At 38.1% G+C, this 26,292-nt stretch overlaps 1 protein-coding gene across 3 annotated transcripts in view; it reads right to left on the reverse strand.

Moving 5' to 3' along the window:
• Positions 1 to 331: 331 nt before the first annotated feature.
• Roe1 (grpE protein homolog, mitochondrial Roe1) overlaps positions 332 to 26,292 on the reverse strand; it is a 129,808-nt gene continuing 103,847 nt past the window's right edge. For all 3 annotated transcript variants that reach the window (XM_068227609.1, XM_067148491.2, XM_067148490.2), the window contains 2 exons: positions 11,182 to 11,265; positions 332 to 609 (listed from right to left, as the gene is read on the reverse strand). In XM_068227609.1, the coding sequence (XP_068083710.1) occupies positions 499 to 609; positions 11,182 to 11,265 (195 nt within the window). In that variant the 3' untranslated portion in view covers positions 332 to 498. The remainder of the gene's footprint in view (positions 610 to 11,181; positions 11,266 to 26,292) is intronic.

Below are 26,292 nucleotides of genomic sequence, written 5' to 3' on the forward strand. Positions count from 1 at the left end.
AAACTTTAAAATAATATTCTTAAAAATTAAGGGTAAGTTCCTGACAACAATTTATTACATTTATTATTATAATGATTATACTGAATTAAAATCACTACAATATAATATTTTAGCAGCCTGTCCTTAACAAGACAGTTATTTATTTTGCTTAGAAATACAGTGCAGTCTTATAATTCAATGTACTTTTCATCACCCGGAGAATATGGAAAATAAAAAAGTCTACCAAAACATACAATACATACATGCACAACATACAATTTTTAAATTGTAGCTGCAAATGGAATGAAGAACTTAATTTATATTTTCCTTCTTACTAATAATGCCACAGAGGTAACCAATTAACATATTTATTTATTCTCATTTTCAAACATAGCATACATTTATTTCCTACTTAGAGTATAATCAGTAAATGGCTAGTCCCAAGAAATGGGATTTCAACAAGTACGTTCTGGTCTTGTAAATGTTAACATTTACATTACGCATTTGTTGGAGAGGTCTCTATGATCCCTTAGCCACACCAACCAATGCTGGACGTATAACACGTTCATGAAGTTTATAACCAACTTTTGATACAACCACCACAGTGCCAGGTTCTTTCCCTTCAACTTCCTGGAAAAACAACATAACAATGAATTAAGAATGAACTTTCCTGCATATTACCAAATTGAATTATTTCAACAGAAATTTTCCTATGTAATATATACTGGGTGTATCAGAAATATACCAACAAAAAAAAAAAATCAGGGATGCTCTTCATGTTATGTTGAGACTGATGGTACGATCGGATTGGCAGAGAAAATTTTTCTTTTCAAAAAAGTTTGTAAGTTCTGTGCGCACAATTCAAATTGATGAACTTGCCGTATTTGCTATGCCAGAGAGCCAGCCGCTGCTTGTTGCTGTGCATCAGAGGAGGGAAAGGAACGGAGGGGCAGTGGGAAGTGGGAGAAAGAGGTAATGGTCGGTGGAAATGCACAAGTTTCTCGTTTGTTTTGCATTCACTTCCCAGCCCCAGTAGGCAGTGTACAGTTTGTTCTGCAAAAATTGACTGCTATGCGAACGCCATAGAAAAAGGTCATTCGCGACACACCACACATCCTGAACAGAGGCCAAAGGTCACCATTACACTGTTGTGAACTGTGCATCGAAGTAGGAGGGAGGCATATTGAACATGTACTGTAATCAAACCATTGGGCGTATTGTTTCCTTTGTTCAGTATTTCATTCCATTTACGATGTAAGTGGAGGAATACACAATCATAGGGTGGCAGCGTTGCACTTTCGAGAAGGTTAAATAATAAAGAACGTTACTGCGACCAACAGACGAGAGGAGAAACGATCTGGTGCATTCCTTGACTGACAAGGGTCTCTTAGTTACAGTGTGTCCTTGTACTGTGTGTGTGCAGTTACGGCTACGAACTGTGGATATTGCCTGTAAGAGACAAGGACAGCAGTGGCTTGTGCTCTGGCATAGCAAATATGGCAAATTCGTCAATTTGAATCACGCGCCCGGAATGAACAGTGTCATTTTCTTGAAAAGAAAAAATTTCTCTGCCAATCCAATCGCACCATTGTTTGTAACATAACATAAAGAGCATATTTGTTTCTTTTTTGTTTTGGTTTTGTTGGTATAGTTCTGATACACGCTGTATATGAAAGTGAAATTAATCAACTATCTAGAACAGAAGAAAAACTTAAAACTCTTGGGTATGAATATAAAATTTAGAAAAATGCTGAAGTTTTACACTGGGCAAAGCTGCTGGTTCATTGATATTTAAGATTTTGAACATGAAAGGGATGTATATCTCAAGTAACCAAAGAAATTGTTAGGTCATGATAGGTTTACAGATGTTCCAGCTTAAGGCTCTCCAAAATTAAAATAATTTTAATTGACAGAGATGAAGTTACATTTCTTTAGTCTAATTTACCATACAGAACACAGAATTATTTAACATAATTCCAAACATACAACAGTGAGGGTAGTACATATAAGCGCGAAACATTAAAACAGTTCTACAGAGCTGCTTCAATGGATCAGAAGCAGTTTTTCCAATTGATGATCCTAAGTTCACAATTCAAATCTTAGACATAGCATGCAGAATTTTAAAATGAAATCACATCTCTGCGGTTCAGATTTCATGTACAAATCGACAAGCTTGTGTTTAGAAAAGCTTATTTTGATGCATCTTCTCTACTTTATCATGGCATAGCAGAACTCATGACTCTTTGTGGTGAAATCTCTCACCCATCTGAGAAATGTAAAAAAAAAAAAAAAAAAAAAAAAACAGTTGGTTGTTCATCTATAATACAGTACTACTAAAAAAAGTTAAGACATAAGCTGAAATTAAAGACATCAACACAGAAAAGCATGGCTTCTAATCAACTAGATTACAGAAGTTGGCTGGAAAGAAACCTCAGAAAGGGGGGGAAAATTATTTTAAAAAATGCAACAATCAATTTCTTTTTTTTTTTGCTAGTTGCTTCACGTCGCACCGACACAGATAGGTCTTATGGCGACGATGGGACAGGGAAGGGCTAGGAGTGGGAAGGAAGCGGTCGTGGCCTTAATTAAGGTACAGCCCCAGCATTTGCCTGGCGTGAAAATGGGAAACCACGGAAAACCATTTTCAGGGCTGCCGACAGTGGGGTTTGAACCTACTATCACCCAGCAATTTCAGCATTCTTGTTAGTAGTAAGATGATTTAGATTTATGAAGTACATTAAGGCAACTTGAAACATTTCCATTTTCACACATGTTCAGTTTATCAGAAAATTTTATTATGCAATTATGCCTACGTCTGCTGCCCACTTCAAGACCTTTTATTATATTTCAACCAGGAGATTATGCATTTTTCAAACAGATATATAAATCCCTTTCAACTTATCTGAAGCTGTTTCAAGAAGTTTTCAGCTAGGTGAAGCTACATATTGTAACAATGAAGGCCGATGTGGGGCGACCAGCAATAATTCCGGCATAGCGGTGATAATGTGGACGGGGCCAAGGGCATGCAAAACAACAGCGCTGGTAAATTGTTGAGGTCTGTGATGAGGAAGCTCCTAGAAGAAACTGGAAGTCTAATAACAATGGAGCAGGCACCCTGAATGACCTGGAAGTGGAAACTACAAGAATTTTCTGTAGGCCTACATAAAGAGTACACCAGTCAGTCTCGAGTGCATCAACTATGAATGAATGTAAATAGACTGTCACAAATCCGTCAGTTACGCAGAATTCAACAACGTTTGTCATTTATGAAGTGAAATGTTCTGGAATGCCACTGTGCTGTGTAGGCTGTATTGGAAAACAAGAGTTCAATGCACACCAGGCTGTGTCTTTGAGTGTGCGCATGTGTGTGTGTTAGTAAAACCTCCTGTTGAATGGAAAACTCAAATGTGAGTGAACTTGTAAATAATTTATTATATGCGCACGTGTGTGTGTGTTAGTAAAACCTCCTGTTGAATGGAAAACTCAAATGTGAGTGAACTTGTAAATAATTCATTATAAATAGTAGTTTCATAAATTTAGTGAATATTAAAACACACTACCTCTCTGAGTAAAGATTTTAGTTTTAAGGACCCTGATCATCTGCCATAATACGGGGGGGGGCAGGTATAGATCAGTGAAACCTTGTTAAGATGTTTCTGCAGGAGTCAAGGAAAAAGAACGTATTAAGCGAGGAAACATACTAATGAATACACAAACTAAAACTGACAGGGATATAGAAACACTAGATATGATTTTTTCCGATATGAGGGCATTTTACGTTGTGCATCTGCGGGTACAGTGAAAACTATAGGCCTATCGACCATTTCTAAAGATGAGAGGAAAGAATTAAAAGGTGTGAAAAACACAGGAGAACAAATATAAAAACATTTTTCGTGGTTGAAAGGTATGAAAAATACCAGACAACAGCTATAAAAACATGTGCACAGGGGCCAACAAAAATATTGAACTATTATCACAGATTGCACTCTTTCGAAAACAAATGTTAGTAGGAGCATTTTATTTCAGAGCAGTGGGTTATTAAACATTATTTTCCAGTCACACTCTTAGACGATGAATTGGAGGTTACACTCGAACATAACTTCGACCAACTTGAGTGACTGATTCGAAACTTGAAGGTGCGAGTTACAATATTCACGACCTCTGCACGCTTCTGCTAGTCCACTTTGTGACAGATTTTAATTGTTTTCATTATTAAAGAATTTTACAAGATTTTCCATAACCATAACTAGGCTTTCACAAGATAAAGATGCAACACACTAGTCAATTTCACGCAAATATGTTCCTAATCTAGATATAAGCTACAGTATCACGCAACAAATATTAGCTACACTTCACTTAACACAAAATACATTTCTACCTTCTGAAGTGAATGCAAAACACTGTGCTATTCAGCAATCTTGCTGCTAACCAGCAAGCAAAACTAAACAATCCTGAGGCTAACGGCTTGCTCTCCTAAAGTGCAACTTATTCTTTGATGTTCAGGAAGGCCTTTTCCCATAATCACACAACTGTGGCGACGGCGCTTATCCTAGTTGGAAATCACATTTCTTTCAGTAAGGACGACAAATACAGTAACATTTTCAGGTCTAGGTAAAATGTGATCGTACTGAGCGGCAACAGAGAAAATTTGTGACGTGATAAGTGAGGTATTTTTTAAAATAGATTTAATACAATGAGTATCAGGACTTCGAATTTACAACAGGCTAAGCGGGAAAACATGTTAATGAGGAACGCACTAACGAGATTTCACTGTATTCCTTTTGATTAAGCATTGGAATATTTTTCAGCATTCTAAGAACTTTGTGGTTTTCTGTATTGAAATGGCCAGTACGAACAAATAATGCTTACTTAAAATATTAATCTCCATGCTTGTATTTTTATGAATAAAAGCAAGCTGAAGCTCGAGGGAAATAGCAAAGCTAATGCATGCTATATTAGCACACCTGTGTGACAATTTGGGACAAATGATTACCATATGTCATTTAAGAAAAGGTTGAATGGGTGGTAGAACATTATCTACATGAAACTACCGTACACAAGCGATACTGGAGATATGGAGATATATACACTATACATGCGGACACTTAGTATATATGTTTTTCAATAGTTGAAACTGAAAAATGCAGGTGCACACATTATTCGGGATAAGGTTTTTATTGCCCTTGTAATACCCTGAACTCATACTTCAGTGATGAGATGGCATCAGATACTTAGAATTAGGAGTGAATCACTTATGAATGGCTGAAAGTACAACTATATTTTATCATCACTTGTTCATGACTAAAGAAATACGACGTCAATGATAGTGGTATCTCACCCAATGATAAAGTAAAACTCAACTTCAAAAACAAATAGTAATCAAGGGGCATTTTGTTTTGTGGATAGAAAGCGAAGCTTCCAGATTAAAAAATAGGCTGTGCGATAATGTGAATGAAAAGAGGCAATATGGATACACAGTTACAAATAAAATGTGCCAGCTAAAAGCTGAAGCTATAGCCAATGAACACTACAGTTGGATTCAAAATTATGTACACTTTGGTTTAAATTGCTATAAATATTGTATGTGAGGGTTCATCTGAACTTAAAACACACCTACATTTATCTCCTTTTATGTATGTTTACATGGTTTAGATTATATTTTTGAATATTTAACACTTCAGATGTTTTCATGGGATTGGAAAAAGAACCTGTTTTTCAATCTTCTACAGACAAACCTCCACTTTAGAAACATGTTCAATAAAACCTTACAATCCAATTGTAACCACATTTTAATATAACATAGCCCCAAACGTGTTCTTAATAAGCTTCTGAAACAATAGACTTTTATCTGCATTAATTAAAAAGGTGTTATCAATTTTATAAAGAAAGTTTTCTCTAGTGAGAAAGCGGATGAAGTCATACTAAGCATTGTAGCAAGCCCTCCAATCAGTGTGTCTATATATATATATATATATATAAAAATTGAAAACTTGGGTCCATGTGTTAATTTTATACAAAATTTTAATTTGATAACTAAAGAGTTAACAAAGCGATGAATCGACTGTCACCAGAGTACTGTATTGCTACATACGGTGCTGAGAGAGCGAGCGCTATACGCCATATTGCTATCACTTTTCTGTTACTTACTCTGGAATTGTTCACGTTACTGACAGAGTGGGAGTCTGGTATGTATGTTGTGTTCGAAAATAGTCAAGATGCTACCAAAGTAACTTTTTCAGAAAGAGGAATAGTGTTGATTTTGAGCATAATTTGTTCCTTGAAATGTGATGATGTTAAAAGCAAATTTTTACCAGATGGTTTCCAAATGTCTGTGAAGAAGATCAGAGCATCAGTTAAAGAAGATGAAGAAAACCAGGTGCTTGTATACCTGGAAAGAGACTGTGAAAGGAGGGATGCCCTACAATCGTATTGGGCATAATATTTTCTATTCAGTCACAAACACTCGTGTCGGAATTTACATTCAGAGATCGATGTGAAGAAAGTGTAAAAATTTCTAACATTTTCAATTCCGCAGAACTTTGTCCCTAAGGGTCATTGGACAAATGTTGAGGTACAGTTATCTTGGATTCCGAGAGAGCTTTCTAATGATATCAAAGCAGCAGCACTGAATAACTGTTAGCAAAACGACAGCAATCCCAGAAGAAAATCGAAACATAGAAAAACTGTATTGAATTTCCAAAATTAAATAAAACTGAAGGAACAAAACTGTACTGGAAAGAATACAGTAACATGATTTCCTATAAGTGAATGGTGTTAGGCACCATTTGGATTCCTATTTCAAACAAATAAATCAAGGTAACAAATATGAGACTTATAAAAGCTTATAAAAACTTCTGCAGCTTAAATGCACATAAAAATAGACCAGAAAGAAGTGATAACAGTGGCAGCCACTGCTGAATTTCTTATAGGCAGCATGAAACACCACAAGTAATAGCTTCAACAACTTACATAAAACAGTTTGTACTTATTGCAACTGAACAGAGTTTAGGACAGTTTAAACAGTGTTACCAAGTCTTCAAATGTATAAGTGTATAGAAAAGGTAGCGTGTGAAAGTGTGTAGAAAAAATGTAGAGGTAAGTACAGTATCATCTTCTATTTCCTAGCGTTTAACCTGTGCAGTTGCAGGGTCTACTTTTCTGCACTTCGCTTTCCGTCGCTTCCGATCCTTGACATCAACAGCAGTATTGCCCACCAAGTTCATGACCTTATACAGCAAAACAAATGACACTGAAAAATTATTCAAATGTATAATAATAATAATAATAATAATAATAATAATAATAATAATAATAATAATAATACTACTACTGTTATTTGCTTTACGTCCCACTAACTACTTTTACGGTCTTTGGAGACGCCGAGATGCCGGAATTTAGTCCCGCAGGAGTTCTTTTACGTGCCAGTAAATCTACCGACACGAGGCTGTCGTATTTGAGCACCTTCAAATACCACCGGACTGAGCCAGGATCGAACCTGCCAAGTTGGGGTTAGAAGGCCAGCGCCTTAACCATCTGAGCCACTCAGCCCGGCATTCAAATGTATTGGTACAGTATGTGTTCAAAATGCATGCCATCACGTGCTATACATTGTTCATAATGTTTCTGAAGATCATTGAACATGTCGAACAAAGGTTACTGTGTGGACACAAGAAATTGTTATCTTCTTGCATAATTTGAGAATACTGTATTAGTAGGTGGGTTCTTCTGTCTTGAATACTGATTCCTTCAAAATGACCAATATGTATGGGGAACAGGAAAGGTACGAGAATGGAGTTCCACAAGGAATTAAGTGATCTCAAAAGTGCTATTGTGGAAGTGTAAGCATCTCCCTTGTGGTGTGGGCTGTAGCTCCATTTTGCTGCATCTATCTGTCATTGCTGGAGGAGCACATTTCTGGCACGACATAATTGGCACAGATCCTGCACAAATGGATAGTAATGAGGTCTGGATAGACTACCTGGTTCACTGTTTATGGATTCTGTGCATCGTCAATGAAATAAGGGACAATATTCCATGACAGGACACGGCACATCAAACCATAACCCACACCTTGTGTACTGGTTTGTGTACGAGGGCAGATCAAATATAAACAAGAATTATTTTTTCAAATTTATTTAAAAATTACAGATCACTTTTCTACAGTGTCCTGCCTTCGATACACATTTTTTCCATCGGATTGGCAAGTTTTTGATGTCGTCCTGAGAAAAAGAAGAGGAACGTGTGTGGAGCTAGTTGTGCATGAACTCTCTTATACTAGCATCACCATCAAACTGCTGTCCTCCTAGGTCTTGTCTCAGTGGTCCAAACAAATGGTACTCGCAGGGGGATAACTCTGGACTGTACAGAAGGTGTTCCAGAGGTGTCCAGTGAATTTCCTCCAATCTTTCCCGCGTTAAAGCGGCAGCATGTGGCCTTGCATTGTTATGGAGAAGAATGAAGTTTTGGATCGGTTGCCGGCGTCGCTTGTTGCGATACGCAGCTTTTGCTTCATCCAAAAGGCGCCGGTAATAGGCTGCATTAATTGTCCTTTGTTTGCGAAGAAAATCCACCAGCAAAACGCCTGCAAGTCCCAGGAAACGGTTGCAAGCACCTTTCCAGCAGATGGGCGAGTTTTAGTCTTAACCGGACCTGCTTCATCTCCGAGTTGCCCCTCCATGCTTGCTTGCTTTTGACTCTTAGGTGTAAAGATGCAGCCAAGTTTCATCACAAGTCACAACACGATGCAAGAAATCCTCTCCTTCCTCCTTGAAGGAGTCTCTGACAAACTTCCTGGCGTAAAGTTTTTTGTTCCTGGTTGAGGAGACGAGAAACTCCCCTGGCAGACAATTTTCTGAAATGGAATTCATCTTGGATGATGGTTTGAACACTTCCGTAACTTAATCATATGGCTAAAACAATTTGCAAAATTTTTATTCGCCGATCTTTACCAATAATGTCACAAATGGTAACAATGTTGTCTGCAGTGATGCTTGTCTGCGGTCTCCTTTCATGGGGTTCATTTTCCACAGCTTCTCTTCCTGCCACACATTTTTTAGCCCACACATACACTCGAGTCTGTGAAAGTGTTTCTTTCCCAAACCGTGCGCAGTGGAGCATCTCAAAAGTTCGGAAGGTCTGGTGCCCTCTTTTGTGAGAAATTTGATAATGATGCATTGCGCAACAGATTAGTGCGCCTCTTGCACACTCATGGTGTACTGAAGCAGCCCAGCTCTAGACTGTCATTCGTGCATGCAAACCCCTTTCCCAGACACCCCCACCAACATCCTGGCAAAGTCCCGCCTCAGAATTGTTACTAATAGCAGCAGTACATTCAAATTCCCGTTTATATTTGATCTGCCTTCGTATAACAACATCAGGCCATTTGAACCCTAGAAAACGAGTTGTTTGTTGATGTAGCCACCATGGTAATTATGGCTTTCATCTGAAAACCGTATGTTACAGAAGCAGAGGTAGTTGGATTTTTGAAGGGCGGAAAAAATGTCCATTCGACAGTCCATATCGTACAATGTCGGCATGTAAAAGATCTCTGGTGAAACATTTAGTGTTTACCCGACAAAATTAATTAAATCTCAGCCACAGATGCCCAAGAGAGTTTCGGTTTACTCGGTCTGCCATCTAGTAGGCCTAGAGTAAAACAAAACATTGAAATTGACCAGCAGACAGCCAGATGGCATCAAATTAAAATGTCTGCACACGGCAGCTGAGGCCATAGGATTATTATTATTATTTTTTAAAAAATCTGCATCCTCACGTGAGATGGACAACACTTAGCTGCAATACAGTAACAGGACTCTCTCATCCCTTTCTGGTAGATGCTGAGCAACTTCAGTGTGGCATACAAATCTACCCAGCTCTTTGTCAGTCATTATGCTGACCTGATTTCAGTTAAACAAGGAGCAGAAAACTTTTTTTTGGACACGTCAGCACACTATGGACACATACAGTAATGTTGTATGGTTCAAACTAGTTCCCACAACATTAAGTGTTTCACTTTGTAAGTAAGATCTTTAAACAAAAGCCAAACAGATCTATCGCTCAAACTGAGTTTCAGTGATGTTCATCATAGACAATGTTTTGGGGACCGCAGCACCTATTGGAGAATCATTCACGATTCTCATTTGTGGAGACTGTTCTTGGGCGCTCTGTTGTTCCCTTTCATTGATGCTGAGGCTAATCCCGTATGACATAACTTGTCAATGACAGCTAACACTGTTCTGTTATTTGAGGCCCCCATATTAAATAACCCCTTGTACTGTTCTTTAACGTGAAACAAACTCTGCCCATTCTGATCCCCAACTCTATATGACCGAAAAATAATGTTCCAAGATAAACCGCCTTCTCTTCTGTAGTGACAACCATAACTGCACAAATCAACATATATTTATTTATTTATTCATTCGTATCAGAAGCAATACATCATATAAATTGTTAGTTAAAAGAGAAATAATTAAATAGGCTAACTGGTAAAAAAAACCATACTAGAGGTACATTCAAAATAACAATTATACCATATCGGACCAGAATTTGGCAAGATCTCGACCATTTGGTGTGGCCTTCACTAAATCTTGCATGGTGAAAACGAGAGGGCAGGAGTTGCAACTAAGGAGGTGCGCCATGGTTTGTTCTTCTCCACAGGCACAGAGGGTTGACTCTTCAGATAGACCCCACTTCTTCATATTGTTCTTAGATCGACCGACCCCAGACCGTAGCCTGTTCAGACTCTTCCATGTAGACCATGAATCTTCATAACCGGCTGGAAGAGTTTCAGAAGGATCCATCTATCCAATGAGATGAAGGTTTCTGGATCTCCAGGAAGTTAGTCTTGATGATTGAAGTGACTCCGAAAGGCACTCAGTAGAATGAAGAAAACTTCTCGATTTCAATCGTTGTTGAGCAGGTTAACACATACTGAATATTATATACAATAAATAAACACTTCGTTGCTAGGGAAACATGGGCAGATGATGAGCAATAATTTAGAGTTATTTTGCTGCATATTGTAGTATAGTCTACTGATTACTTACAAAGTTAAACACTCAATGCTGAGGGAACAAATATGAACCTAACTAATTTACTATATGTGTACATAGTCCGCTGGCATGTCAAAAAAAAAAAAAGTTCTGCTCCCTGTTTAGCAGATATCAGAACAGCATAACGACAGCCAAGAGGTCAAAAGCTTACCTGTTGAAATAGAGCTTCATGCAGGTTTGGATTGAACTTCTCATCTATTGGATTAACAGGAACAAGACCATGGCGTTGGAATACCTGCGAGCAAACAAACAAAATATACTGTTTCTTTGAACCACCAAGAGGAAGTAGTATTATGCTTCCCAAAATTCATTGTATGTCCAGGAATCTCCTGTGGTCAATAACTTTTAATCTTAGCATATCACAAGTAGCTAGTCACAACATATCACAGCAATGACCAGAGGAATGCAATCCCTCGTTCAACACAGCACATTTTCTCATCACTGCCAGTAAGCCAGCAGACAACATTGAGAGCAATCATGAAGGTTATTGCTGGACGACTGTAATTCTACGGAAAGAGAAAGTTGCATCAGTGATTCCCAGGAAGTGGTAGCACTGTGTGTAAAGCATGCATCATCAAGGGAAACCATGTACAAGAAGAACTGCCCAGTTCCGAACAGACATTGATGGTGATGGTGTTAATCGACATTATGACAGTGGAGCAGATCATACTTGACAATGAGTGCCCCATGTTCACAGAGATGGAGGTGGCTTCGCATCTCTAGTTGGTGTCCTCCAAGTGAGTTATCAGATGCCCCATGGAAGTGCAACGACAAGCATCTGTGGATGTAATGATCTCCTGAAACACCATAACCAGAATCCAGATGGCTTCCTGTGACAGACAAGTGGTTCATGGTTCCAAGAAGGTCTGGAGAGGCTACCACACTGATGGAATAAGTGTTTGCAGCTGAAAGAAGACTATATTGTGAGGTGGGCCTACTTCATTGAGAGTCATATACAAAACTGTATAAATAGTGCAAGTGGATTTTGCTATTGTATTCAATAAATACACATATGCTATTGTACACAAATACTGTTCAGATACAACAAACATTCACCACATTGGAAGGAAGGCAGGCAGGCATGCTGAATATCCTAAAATGTTTCCAGAATGATCACTGAGGGCCGATTGCTGAAATGGTATTTAGACGATGTTTACGGTAAAATACTGTCTAAGTATGGCTGTCACATTGTAAAGATGTTATTTATCACTTAGACACTGCCTAAAACCGATGTTCAACCGGCCATGTTTAAACACGGCCAAGAACACTGTTTAACCTCAAATTTAGGAGTACCATGTTATGTACCATGAAACATACGATACAAGGGACAGTCCAGTAACTGTCGACTTGATTACAATTCTTGTCAACTGATATATTTTATTATATTTGGATTAATTTCCCTGGAATTATAGGTCAATTCGACAACATCCATATCAGAATAACTCGTCCCAATCGTCAGAGGGCTGTCACATATGTCAACCGGGAAGGATTCACTGCCAAGCAAGGACACATTAAAAAGTAGTTTGTGTGTGGTAATTCAGGTAAGTTTTCGGCAACTATGGGATAGTAAAAAGCAAGGACTGGGAAGGATGAGCTGTGACCATAACAGCCTCAGTATTTGCCTGATGTAAATATGGGGAAACTACAGAAAAAGATGAGCTGTGACCATAACAGCCTCAGTATTTGCCTGATGTAAATATGGGGAAACTACAGAAAACAATCTTCAAGGCTGCTGATAGTGAGTTTTGAACCTATGATATCTAGAATGCAAGTTACATCTCTATGGCCCGTACAACTCATCCGGTTACACAGTACTGTATTATACCAGATGAATGGAGAGTTTCTATAGTAGCCCCTGTATATAAAGGAAAGGGTGATAGACATAAAGCTGAAAATTACAGGCCAGTAAGTTTGACACGCATTGTATGTAAGCTTTGGGAAGGCATTCTTTCCGATTATATTAGACATATTTGTGAAACTAATAACTGGTTCAATAGAAGGTAGTTTGGTTTTAGGAAAGGTTATTCCACTGAAGCCCAACTTGTACGATTCCAGCAAGATATAGCAGATATCTTGGATTCTGGAGGTCAGATGGACTGTATCGCGATTCACATGTCTAAAGCATTTGATAGGGTGGATCATGGGAGACTACTGGCAAAAATGAGTGCAATTGGACTAGACAAAAGAGTGACTGAATGGGTTGCTATATTTCTAGAAATAGATCTCAGAGAATTAGAGTAGGTGAAGCTTTATCTGACCCTGTAATAATTAAGAGGGGAATTCCTCAGGGCAGTATTATCGGACCTTTATGTTTTCTTATACATATAAATGATAGGAGTAAAGGAGTGGAATCAGAGGTAAGGCTTTTTGCGGATGATGTTATTCTCTATAGAGTAATAAATAAGTTACAAGATTGTGAGCAACTGCAACGTGACCTCGAAAATGTTGTGAGATGGACAGCAGGCAATGGTATGTTGATAAACGGGGTTAAAAGTCAGGTTGTGAGTTTCACAAATAGGAAAAGACCTCTCAGCTTTAATTACTGTGTTGATGGGGTGAAAGTTCCTTTTGTGATCATTGTAGGTATCTAGGTGTTACTATAAGGAAAGATCTTCATTGGGGTAACCACATAAATGGGATTGTAAATAAAGGGTACAGATCTCTGCACATGGTTATGAGGATGTTTAGGGGTTGTAGTAAGGATGTAAAGGAGAGGGCATATAAGTCACTGGTAAGACCCAAACTAGAGTATGGTTCCAGTGTATGGGACCCTCACCACGATTACCTGATTCAAGAACTGGAAAAAATCCACAGAAAAGCAGCTCGATTTGTTCTGGGTGATTTCCGACAAAAGAGTAGCGTTACAAAAATGTTGCAAAGTTTGGGCTGGGAAGAATTGAAAGAAAGGAGAGCTGCTCGACTACGTGGTATGTTACATGTTATAAATCTCATTTTTGGTCCGTATTGAAAATTTACAGTTCAACAACAATAAAGGTGTTTTAATTTAATCCACCTATTCAATACTTTTATTTCCACTAATAGTGGTTACATAAATAGACTCACAGTTAAATGGGACATGTTTCGCCCTCAATTAAGGGCATCTTCAGCCTAAAAACAATCAATTTAATATTAGTTGTACTCTTGATTGTTTTTAGACTGAAGATGCCCTTAATTGAGGGCGAAACATGTCCCATTTAACTACGAGTCTATTTATGTAACCACTATAAGTGGAAATAAAAGTATTGAATAGGTGGATTAAATTAAAACACCTTTATTGTTGTTGAACTACGTGGTATGTTCCGAGCTGTCAGCGGAGAGATGGCTTGGAATGACATTAGTAGACGAATAAGTTTGAATGGCGTTTATAAAAGTAGGAAAGATCACAATATGAAGATAAAGTTGGAATTCAAGAGGACAAACTGAGGCAAATATTCATTTATAGATGCCTTTGCTGGCGAGATGTAGTGTTTACAGTGCACTATGTCTTCTGGTATGGGCTATATCAAATCTGTTACTTTCATTGACCTGTCTCAGTCTCATCCTTGGCTTTGACAATATGAAAGTGACTGAGGTATGAGTGATGCTAGTCATACCATTCCTTATGCAGCCAGTCCCTGTTATGAATGGTGTGAAAATATCGCTCATAGGGTCGGTTGGTGCATGCATTTCAGTGGGCTTGGCAGACTGATATGTAATAGCAACGGCTGGCTCGGTGAGGAAAGCAAAGGGAAACAACCTCAATCCTCATTTCCCTAGTACGCCTATTTAGTGACGCCTAGGCTATTTATGACAGCTGTTGGCTGAGCTGCAGAAGATCAAACCAGCCTTCGGGCTGAATACCCAACATACAACATACAGGAAGGGGAGTTAGGGATTGGAATAATTTACCAAGGGAGATGTTCAATAAATTTCCAATTTCTTTGAAATCATTTAGGAAAAGGCTAGGAAAACAACAGATAGGGAATCTGCCACCTGGGCGACTGCCCTAAATGCAGATCAGTATGACTGATTGATTAATTATAGTTTCATCTTCCCTTCGCAGAAGCTATTTAGATTACACTCACCGTAACAACTCTATAATCAAAGCCACACTTCCTCGTACGGTGGCGTGTCGTTTCAGCGATGATAATATTATGAGATTTTATTTCCAACGAAAGCGATGTTCATATCTGAAGGCAAGTCATGCTCATGCTTAGCCATATTTGAGTAATGTGTAGGAAGACAACAACTGACTAACGTTTGGTGCATGCACCAACGAATTTAATTGGTTGCGACAAGGAAAGAATTGCATGGAAGATACTTCTATTTCCAGTTTTGAACCAATATTGAAACTTTAAACGACGTCTAGCTAAACATTGTTTATGCAATAGAAGATCGTGCTCGACTTAGACGTTTAGGTAGATGTTGTCTAAAACTTAAAACTAGTCATCATTTCCGCAATCGGCCTTCCATGTTTACAGAACATGGCCAGCTCAAAACAGTCTCGAACAAATTAATTGCATACTAGTATAACCTGACAGAACTTTATAACTTATTTCTTTCGTTTAAATCAGTCAATTACAGTATATATGATGTAGAAAGGATAAAAATGTCTTCATACTGAGCTAATCATTTAATACAGAAGTTACATTTCTCACTGTAGACAATACTAAATAGTTGGATATGAGAGCAATGGTAAGTCCAACTGCTACAAAAGGAGGAATGTTTGAACACTAAGGCAAGCAACAATACAAGTGTTTCAAACCTTTCCCCACAATGCATTTTATCCATTCATTCTTTTTTGACAGATTTTATTATGGCACCAAGGTCAGAAAAAGATCTCCCCTCCCCACCATACGAGTAACCATAGTCACACTATTTTTAACAACTAAAGATATTCTCGATAACAGAAAATATAACTAGTATTAATTAACAGTAAGAATAAAAATATCCAATCATGACAAACTGACAGAATATTCTTCTACAGAGACAGTAATTACAAATTTATTAATATAAATAAATTCTTATAATAAATAACAACACTGGAACTATGAAGTGATCATGTGGTAGCAGTGGCATCTCCATTACCTAATATCCAATAGGAATCAACCAAGCAGCCACTTTTATTTACTCCCACCAAATCTGACACGTTTTTCCTTATGAAAATATTATTACAGTTACCTTGCAAAATTCAATTCATTTTGTAGGAAAGTGCTTTAAATAAGGAAGGTTAACTTTGAGGAAACATGTACAGCATATGAAGGGTATGACATCTGGAAAGGCTGAAAAGCAGTATTAACTAAATTCATTTAACAAGTTTAGTTTCAATTTCTACAGGCTAATTGTATAAACATCATTGAATGAAGATCAGTTTTGATATATATAAATTCTTAAAACAAATTTACAAGTATACTGTCCACCTGTTCAATTCAAAGTTGTTACCATTTAATAAATGGCCTGTTGAAAACATTATTAAGGACATGTTTCAACGTTCTTAAGTTCACTATCAGCTTGAAGTACAAGGAAAAAAAAATACATACATATATATATATAAAACAGTAACACATAAAGAAACTAACGAGATAAAAGACATTAAACAGCTATAATAAAAACTCAATATTTAAAGTGTATTCCCATCAGTGTGGTAGCATCTCCAGACCTTCTTGGAACCATGAACCACTCTTCCTCTGTCACAGGAAGCCATCTGGATTGGTCACAATCTTATAACTTATTTATTACTTATTACTCTATACAGAATAACAACATCTTATCTCTGATTCCACTTCTTTACTCCTATCATTTATGTATATATAAGAAAACATAAAGGTCCAATAATACTGCCTTGAGGAATTCCCCTCTTAATTATTAGAGGGTCAGATAAAGCCTAGCCTGCTACAAAATGACCTTGATAATGTTGGCACAAGTATTCAGTCAGCAGTATGTAAAGATTGTTGGTTACAAGGATAATGTTGTGAGATGGACTGTAAGCAAGGGTACGATGAAAAATGGGGTTAAAAGTCAGGTTGTGAGTTTCACAAATAGGAAAAGTCCTCTGTTTTAATTACTGTGTTGATGGGGTGAAAGTTCCTTTTGGGGATCATTGTAAGTATATCTCTTCATTGGAGGTAATCACATAAATGGGATTGTAAATAAAGGGTACAGATCTCCGCACATGGTTATGAGGGTGTTTAGGGGTTGTAGTAAGGATGTAAAAAGGAGGGCATATAAGTCCCTGGTAAGACCCCAACTAGAGTACTGTTGGTTTCAGTGTATTGGACCCTCACCAGGATTACTTGATTCATGAACTGGAAAAAAAATACAAAGAAAAGCAGCTCAATATGTTCTGGGTGATTCCGACAAAAGAGTAGCATTACAAAAATGATGCAAAGTTTGGGCTGGGAAGACTTGGGAGAAAGAAGACGAGCTGCTTGATTAAGTGGTATGTTCTGAGCTGTCAGCGGAGTGATGGCATGGAATGACATTAGTAGACAAATAAGTATTAATTCAAGAGGACAAACTGAGGCAAATATTTGTTTATAGGAAGGAGAGTTAGGGATTGGAATAACTTACCATGGGAGATGTTCAATAAATTTCCAAATTCTTTGAAATCATTTAAGAATAGGCTAGGAAAACAACAGACAGGGAATCTGCCACCTGGATGACTGCCCTAAATGCTTGCAGCACAGAGTATCATTCTATGCAGGGGAGTATCTTCTACCGTAATGCGGTATTGTGTTGGTGTAGAAAGAATTTGTTTCATCAACATCGATCGTTATAAACAACACGGCGCCATTCTCGCATGGTCTGTATTTTTCTAATGGAGCTCTTGAATGCATATTATGTGAAAGTAGTGATGAGAATAATCCAAGTGATAATGGAAGTGTTTGTGATGATGATTATGCACAGCAGGAAATTACGTGTTATGTACATAATAATAGTGATAGTGAATGCTCATCCGAACAGTCATGGACACCTGTTGATTCAAATTTTATTCCAACAAGACGGTTTTTCTTTTTTTACTTTGCATGCCACTTTTTTTGTATGTAGATACAACACCTGCATGATATGAACTGTGTATCCACTTATTTTGAAAAAAAATCAGACAAGTCGTTTATAAGTTATGGCAATGTTTGTGACAACATCTAAAATTGTGATATATTTCTAAAATTTATTACCGCTGTATGGTAAAAATTGGCCAACTTTTAATACCAGCTTGAAGGGTTAATGGGGCAAAAAGTAAGGTTGGAAGTTTCACAAAGAGGAGAAGTCCTCTCAGTTTTAATTACTGTGTTGATGGAATGACAGTAGCTCATGGGGATCACTGTAAGTACCTAATAATGTAAGGAAAGATCTTCATCGGGGTAATCACACTAATATGATTGGAAATAAAGGCATATAAGTCATTGGGAAGACCCTAATTAGAGTATGGTTCTAGTGCATCGGAACCTTACTTTGATATGAGAACTGGAAAAGATTCCAAGGAAAGCAACACAATTTGTTCTGGATGATTTCCAACAAAAGAGTAGTGCTATAAAAACGTTGCACACATTGGGCCGATTGCAGAAACTATGACTAGTTTAAAGCCTTAGACATCGTCTACCTAAACAACGTCTAAATCATTCATGATCTTCCATTGCATAAACAATGTTCAGTCGATGTTTAACTAGACATACCTTAAAGTTTCAATTTTGGTTTGAAAATGGAGGCAGAAGTATCTTTCATGCAACTCTTTGCTTGTCGCAACCAATGAAATTCGTCGGTGCGCGCGCCGAATGCCAGTCAGCTGTTTGTCTTCCTACACATTACTCAAATATGGCTGAGCATGGATTGCCCACAGATACGAGTATCGCTTTGGGTGCAAATTAAATCTCATAATATTATCGACACTAAAGCGACACGCCACCGTACGGGGAAGTGTAGCTTACGCTTCCATTGTTACAGTGAGTGTAATTTACTCATAAATACAGTAGCTTCGACGAAGAGAAGATGAAGCAATAGTAATGTGTAACCGAGTCTGTTGTACGGGCCATATAGATGTAGCTTGCAATCTGGAGATCGTAGATTCGAAACGCATCATCGGCAGCCGTGAAGATTGTTTGCCATAGTTTCCCTATTTTTACACCAGGCAAATACTAGGGCTGTTATTATGGCCACGGCTCTTCTTCCCCAGTCCTCTTTAAACGATTATCACCACCACTTGCCTTTTCCTATCTGATAGTTGCCGAAAACCTATGCGATTATATATATATATAAAAATCCCATACAACCTACTTTTTAGTTTTCACTATTATGTGTGTTTACTTGGCAGTAAATATAAGTGAATCTCTCCCGGTTGATGTATGTGACAGCCCTCAGACGATCGGAACACGTAATTGTGATATGTATGTAGTCGACGTGACCTATAATTCCATGGAAATTACCCCATGTATATAGTAAAATATATCGATTGCCAAGAATTTATTCAAGTTGACAGTTACCGGACTGTCACTTTGTCAGTCTCAAGAAACAAGTCTCTCGTAAAGCGAAACCTTATTTTATGATTATCTCCGTGTGCATGTCAAACGAATTGCTGCGATTTAGCAGCGGGCGACCCACAGAGAGGCCGTCCGAGTAACCTTTCTTCCCGGAACCGTCTCAACATGATAATACAAATTACGTATTTCATGGTACATAACCTCTGATTGTAATTCACTCCTGTCATTTGAGGTTAAACAGTGCTCTAGGCAATGTGTTTAAACATGACCAGTTGAACATCGGTTTTAGACAGTGTTTAAGTGATAAATAACGTCTCTGCAATGCGGCAGCCATATTTAGGCATTGTTTAACCGTAGACATCGTCTAAATGCCGTTTCTGCAATCGGCCCTTTGTGCTGGGAAGACTTGGAAGGAAGAATAAAGGCGGCTCAATAGGCGGAATGTTTTGAGCTGTCAGTGGAGAGATGGCCTGGAATTACATTAGTAGACGAATAAGTTTGAGTGGAGTTATTAAAAGGAGGAAAGATCATAAAGTGAAGGTAAAGTTGGAATTCAAGATGACTAATTAGGGCAAATATTTGTTTAAAGAAAGAGGAATAATTTATCAAGGGAGATGTTTGATAAATTTCTAACTTCTTTGAAATCATTTAAGAACAGACTAGGTAAAGAACCAATAGGGAATCTGCCACCTGGGCGACAGCCCTAAATGCAGATCAAGGGTGACTGACTGAATGACTGACCTTCACGTTAACATCCCGTCATTGCGGTAATTAGATTAGAGAGCTAAAAAAACTGCTTGTGATAGACTATTGCTTGGCTTGGTGTTATTTAGAAGCATATTTCTGGTGAACTTAGCAGATCAAAGAGCCTACGTGGCTCAGGCGGCAGTGCGCCGGCCTTTTACCGCTGGGTTCCGTGGTTCAAATCCCAGTCAGTCCATGTGAGATTTGTGCTGGACAAAGCAGAGGCGAGACAGGTTTTTCTCCGGGTACTCCGGTTTTCTGTCTTATTTCATTCCAGCAACACACTCCAAAATAATTTCATTTTATCTTTCATTCATTAATCAATCATTGCCCAGAGGAGTGCGACAGCCTTCAACAGCTGGCACAATTCCTATCCTCACCGCTAGATGGGGGCTTCATTCATTCCATTCCTGACCCAGTCGAATGACTCGAAACAGGCTGTGGATTTTTTTCTTTCTGGCAGATCAAAGTTACTGTCCTGAAAGAAGTTTTCACGGGAAATTGCTGTAGTTTCTGCGGTAAAACTGATTTTATAGTATAAAGATTTTAAACTCACAATTTATGTATGAATTTTAGTAAGATTATGAGTATGAATCTTAAATACATTATCCTGTTAGGGTGCGTGAATACATCATGCATACATTCATACAGTGCAGTACAGTAAGATTAATTTTCCTTTACACATAAGCATAGGAAAATGAAGAACAAAAATTGTTCTAATGGACTGCTACATATCCATATGTGGCCTTCTTAAGGATAATAGATAGGAAGAGCATTGTCAGTTATCTGGTACTGCTTGTGTAATGACTATTTCATTGTCAGTGTTCTCCTCCCCACGAACTCCACTGTACGGGACTTACAACAGAAATATTTCCTTGTACACTGGTAAGGTTTCCACATATTCCTTCTATCTACCCAGTGATTCCCTGGGAATTATAACACCTGATTTACCCAAAACACTACATTTCTTTCCTTCTTTCTTTCTTTCTTTCTTTCTTACAGTTCTGAAAAGTTTCCCTGCTGCTTGATCAAGTCTTTCCAGGTTATTACCAAAATCTTCCCATGATTTCTTCTGGATTTCAGAATGATTTGGTTTGCTCTATTTTTTAATCTATGTACAATTCTCTACCTACATCACTTCTATTTGGAGACATTTTTGATACACCTGGTTTGTATGTTTACAAGTTGCTGCCCTGACTTCATAATCATCATCATCATCATCATCATTATTATTATTATTTTATTATTCATTTCGACCATTAGGATCTTGAGTGACTTGTTCAGCACGTCTTCATTCTTTCACTCCTCCTATATCTCTCTGCTTCTGTGATTTGGATATAGTATCGGTCCATTTCTGACTTTCAACGAGCTTTTTGTAAACAGATCTATACTGCACAGTCGTTAGTGGATATTTATCTCTTATGCCAACAGCCTTCCAATCCTTCCTAACTTCCTTCATCTAGTTATCTCCCGTTAAGCATGTCGCATTCCATATCTTCATTAATCTATTGTCATCCATCCTCATCAAATCTCCCACGAAACTCAACCTTCTTTTCTGTAATACACTTAAAATTGGTTTTATGTTCTCATGTATCTCCTGCCTTGATCTACAGTATGCACCCATACTTCACCCTGCTTTTTGGTGCCCCATATATCTGTCAGGATCTTTCTTTCCTCCTTTTCCAATTGAATACAAGCTCTTTTGCCCAATGTCATGGTCTCAGTAGCGTACAATGTAGTGTTCCAGAAGGTCACCGCATAGTGTCGCTGTTTGGGATTCCTCGATAGGTTGTTCTTCCCCAACTTCATTATTCCACTAAGATGTTCACTTTTTCCTCATCTTTATAGAAAGTTTATCCTAGCCATTTTCCTGCCATTTCTACTTCAGAATCCCTGTATGTCATCAATATAGAATTGGATCCTCACTCTTATTTCTAATCCTGGGATTATACTTGGTCAATCCCAGGATTATTACAGTACTGGCAGTTACAAATAAAAAGATCTTCTAGAAATCAGCTTTTAAATCAACAAAAAAATATTTAGACAAAAATAAACTTATTTTTCAGTATACACCTAGCTAATCTAATCACTAACTAATCAGACAGAGTCAGACTAACCAGACTTATAATCACTCAGTCTCTATGTTAAAGTTATTCGTTTTCAGTAATCAGTGAGATCTCTTCACTTACATAATTTGAAAAAACCTTTATGTAACGGACTATGCAAATAATCTTTGAAAATTAACAGAAATCTCTCATAACATCAATCTTTAGAAACTGAGTCTAACCATCGTCATCTTGGTCTCCCTCTACTTCTTTTACGCTTCATAACAGAGTCCATTATTCTCCTAGGTAACCTAGGAAATCGTTTAAATCGTTTCCTAGTAAAAAGTATTTAAAAATAATATTAATCAGCCACATTTCACTTAAATATAGAGAAAACTAATCTAATAGGAACATTCTAAATTGAATTGAGAAATATGATCTGAGAAATAATAACGTGTCCAGTGTCTAGTCACCAAGCCTGCTTCTTAATTTGTTGCACATGTGTAGCTGCTGAGAAAGCGTGTTTAGGTTCGATGGAAGTTATTAGTAAATACTTATAAGCCTGCTCTAGGTTATAGCTTAGAGTATAATTTAAGGACTCGTACAGGTTCATTTCCTTCTTAACAATTATGGAATCTTTTTCACTTAATGCTTAAGGAGACATTTTCATGCTGTTTCATACCTGTCAACTTTACAACACCAAAAATCAGGAAAAATCAAGTGACAACTGCTTATTCTAGATGTCTTGTGCAATACAGGAGCATATATACTGTAACACTTATTGTCTCAAAACCTGACAGTACGAGGTTTCAAGGCTAAAAATTACATGTCTCTATTCCCTCACAGGAAGTATGTGAGCGAGATGATCGGTCTCTGATAAGCCTTCCGTAAACAGTATGAACTCATATTCCACGTGTGAATTACTCATGCACTTAAACGATGCCATTACTTAGTAAAAATAACAAACATACATACATTATCATTAAAGACTGTTATGCCTTTCAGCATTGTCTGCAAGCCTCTGTGAATTTACTAAATGTCGCCACAATCCTCTATTTGCAACTAGTGCTCATTTAGTTCTATACCTCTTATCTTTAATTCGTTAGAAACTAAGTAACAATCGTCGTCTTGGCCTCCCTCTACTTCTTTTACCCTCCATAACAGAGTCCATTATTCTCCCAGGTAACTTATCTTACTCCATTCGCCTCATATGACCACACCACAGAAGCCGGTTTATGTGTACAGCTTCATCCATCGAGTTCATCCCTAAATTATCCTTTATCTTATCATTCCGCGTACCCTCCTGCCATTGTTCCCACCTGTTTTTACCAGCAATCATTCTCGCTACTTTCATGTCTGTTACTTCTAACTTATGAATAAGATATCTATCCTGACTCAACCCAGCTTTCGCTTCCGTAAAGCAAAGTTGGCCTGAAAACACACCGATGTAAAGAGCTGGGAGCTGGCTTCCTCGCTTACAGAATACTGCTGATCGCAACTGTGAGCTCACTGCATTAGCTTTACTACACCTTGATTCAATTTCACTTACTATACTACCACCCAGGGAGAACACACAACCTAAATACTTGAAATTATTGACCTGTTCTAGCTTTTTATCACCAATCTGACATTCATTTCTGTTGAATTTCTTACCTACTGACATCAATTTTGTCTTCAAAAGGCTAATTTTCATACCATACTCATTGCACCTATTTTCATGTTCCAAGATATTAGACTGCAGGCTTTTGGCACAATCTGCCATTAAGACCAAGTCGTCAGCATAGGCCAGACTGCTCACTACATTTCCACCTAACTGAATCCCTCCCTGCCATCTTATACCTTTCAGCAGATGATCCATGTTAACTACGAACAGCAAAGGTGAAAGATTACAGCCTTGTCTAACCCCTGTAAGTATCCTGAACCAAGAACTCATTCTACCATCAATTCTCACTGAAGCACAACTGTCAACATAAATGCCTTTGAGTGATTTTAATAATCTAACCTTTAATTCCAAAGTCCCCCAGTATAGCGAACATCTTTTCCCTCGGTACCCTGTCATATGCTTTCTCTAGATCTACGAAACATAAACACAACTGCCTATTCCTCTTGTAGCATTTTTCAATTACCTGGCGCATAATGAAAATCTGATCCTAACAGCCCCTCTGTGGTCTGAAACCACACTGGTTTTCATCCAACTTCCTCCCAACTACTGATCGCACCCTCCCTTCCCAGATGCCAGCGAATACTTTTCCTGGTATACTAATCAATTAGATACCTTGATAGTTGTTGCAATCCTTCCTGTTCCTCTGTTTATAGATACATGCAATTACTGCTTTTCTTCAATCTGAAGGTACCTTACCAACACTCCATGCTAATCTTACTACTCTATGAAGCCATTTCATCCCTGCCTTCCAACTATACTTCACCATTTCTGGTCTAATTTCATCTATTCCTGCTGCTTTATGACAATGGAGTTTATTTACCATCCTTTCCACTTCCTCAAGCATAATTTCACCAACATCATTTTCCTCCTCCTCATGAGCTTGGCTGTTCGCAACATCACCAGGAAGATTTCCTTTTACGCTGAGAAGATGTTCAAAATATTCCCTCCACCTCTCCAGTGATTCCCTGGGATCTATTATGAGTTCACCTGAATTATTCAAAACACTGTTCATTTCCCTTTTCTCTCCCTTCCTAAGATTCTTTATTACTGTCCAGAAAGGTTTCCCTGCTGCTAGACCTAGTCTTTCAAATTTATTACCAAAACCTTCCCACGACTTCTTTTTGGATTCAACAAACATTTGTTTCGCTCTATTTTTTTTCATCTACGTACAAAACCCTGTCTGCATTGGCCCTTGTTTGGAGCCATTTCTGATAAGCCTTCTTTTTGCGTTTACAAGCTGCTCTCACTTCATCATTCCACCAAGATGTTCACCTTTTCCCACCTTCACACACAGCTGTTCCTAGGCATTCCCCAGCTGTTTCTATTACAGCATCCGCGTATGCTACCCATTCTCTTTATATATCCTGAACCTGCTTACTGTCTACTGTTAGAAACTTCTCACTAATCATATCCATGTACTTCTGTCTAATTTCCTCGTCCCGGAGATTTTCTACCCTTATTCGTTTGCAGACAGATTTCACTTTCTCTACCCTAGGCCTAGAGATAGTTCACTACAGATCAGATAGTGGTCTGTATCATCGAAAAATCCCCGGAAAACTTGTACATTCCTAACAGATTTCCTGAATTCAAAGTTGGTTCAGATATAGTCTATTATGGATCTGGTACCATTAGCCTTTCATGTGTAGCGGTGAATGGCCTTATGCTTGAAGAAAGTATTCGTAACAGCTAAACACATACTAGCACAGACGTCCAGCAAATGCTTCCTATTCCCATTAGCTTCCACACCTTCCCCACATTTACCAATCACCCTTTCGTATCCTTCAGTTCTATTTCCAACTCTCGCATTGAAATCACCCATTAGCACTATTTTATCCTTGCTGTTGACCCTGACTACGATGTCACTCAATGCTTCATAAAACTTGTCAACTTCATCCTTATCTGCATCCTCACATGGTGAATACACCGAGAGAATTCTTGTCCTAATTCCTCCAACTGCCAAATCCACCCACAGCATTCGCTCATTTACGCGCCTAACAGAAACTATGTTGCGTGCAATGGTATTCCTGATAAACAGCCCTAACCCATACTTTGCCCTTTCCTTTCTAACACCCATCAAGTACACTTTATAATCTCCTATCTCTTCCTCGTTATCTCCCCTTACCCGAATATCACTTACTCCTAGCACATCCAGATGCATACTCTTTGCTGACTCAGCCAATTCTACTTTCTTTCTTCCATAAGCCACATTAATATTGATAGCTCCCCATCGAATTCCATTTAGTTCGCCAAGTTGTTTCCAAGGAGTCCCTCGCTTGTCAAATGGGAGTGGGACACCGTTACTCCCATAGGTCCGAGGCTTGCTTAAAATGTTCTGAGCTTGGTAAATTCATGAAGCA

Source organism: Anabrus simplex, chromosome 5 (genome assembly GCF_040414725.1).
Source record: "Anabrus simplex isolate iqAnaSimp1 chromosome 5, ASM4041472v1, whole genome shotgun sequence".
Taxonomy (NCBI): Eukaryota; Metazoa; Arthropoda; class Insecta; order Orthoptera; family Tettigoniidae; genus Anabrus; species Anabrus simplex.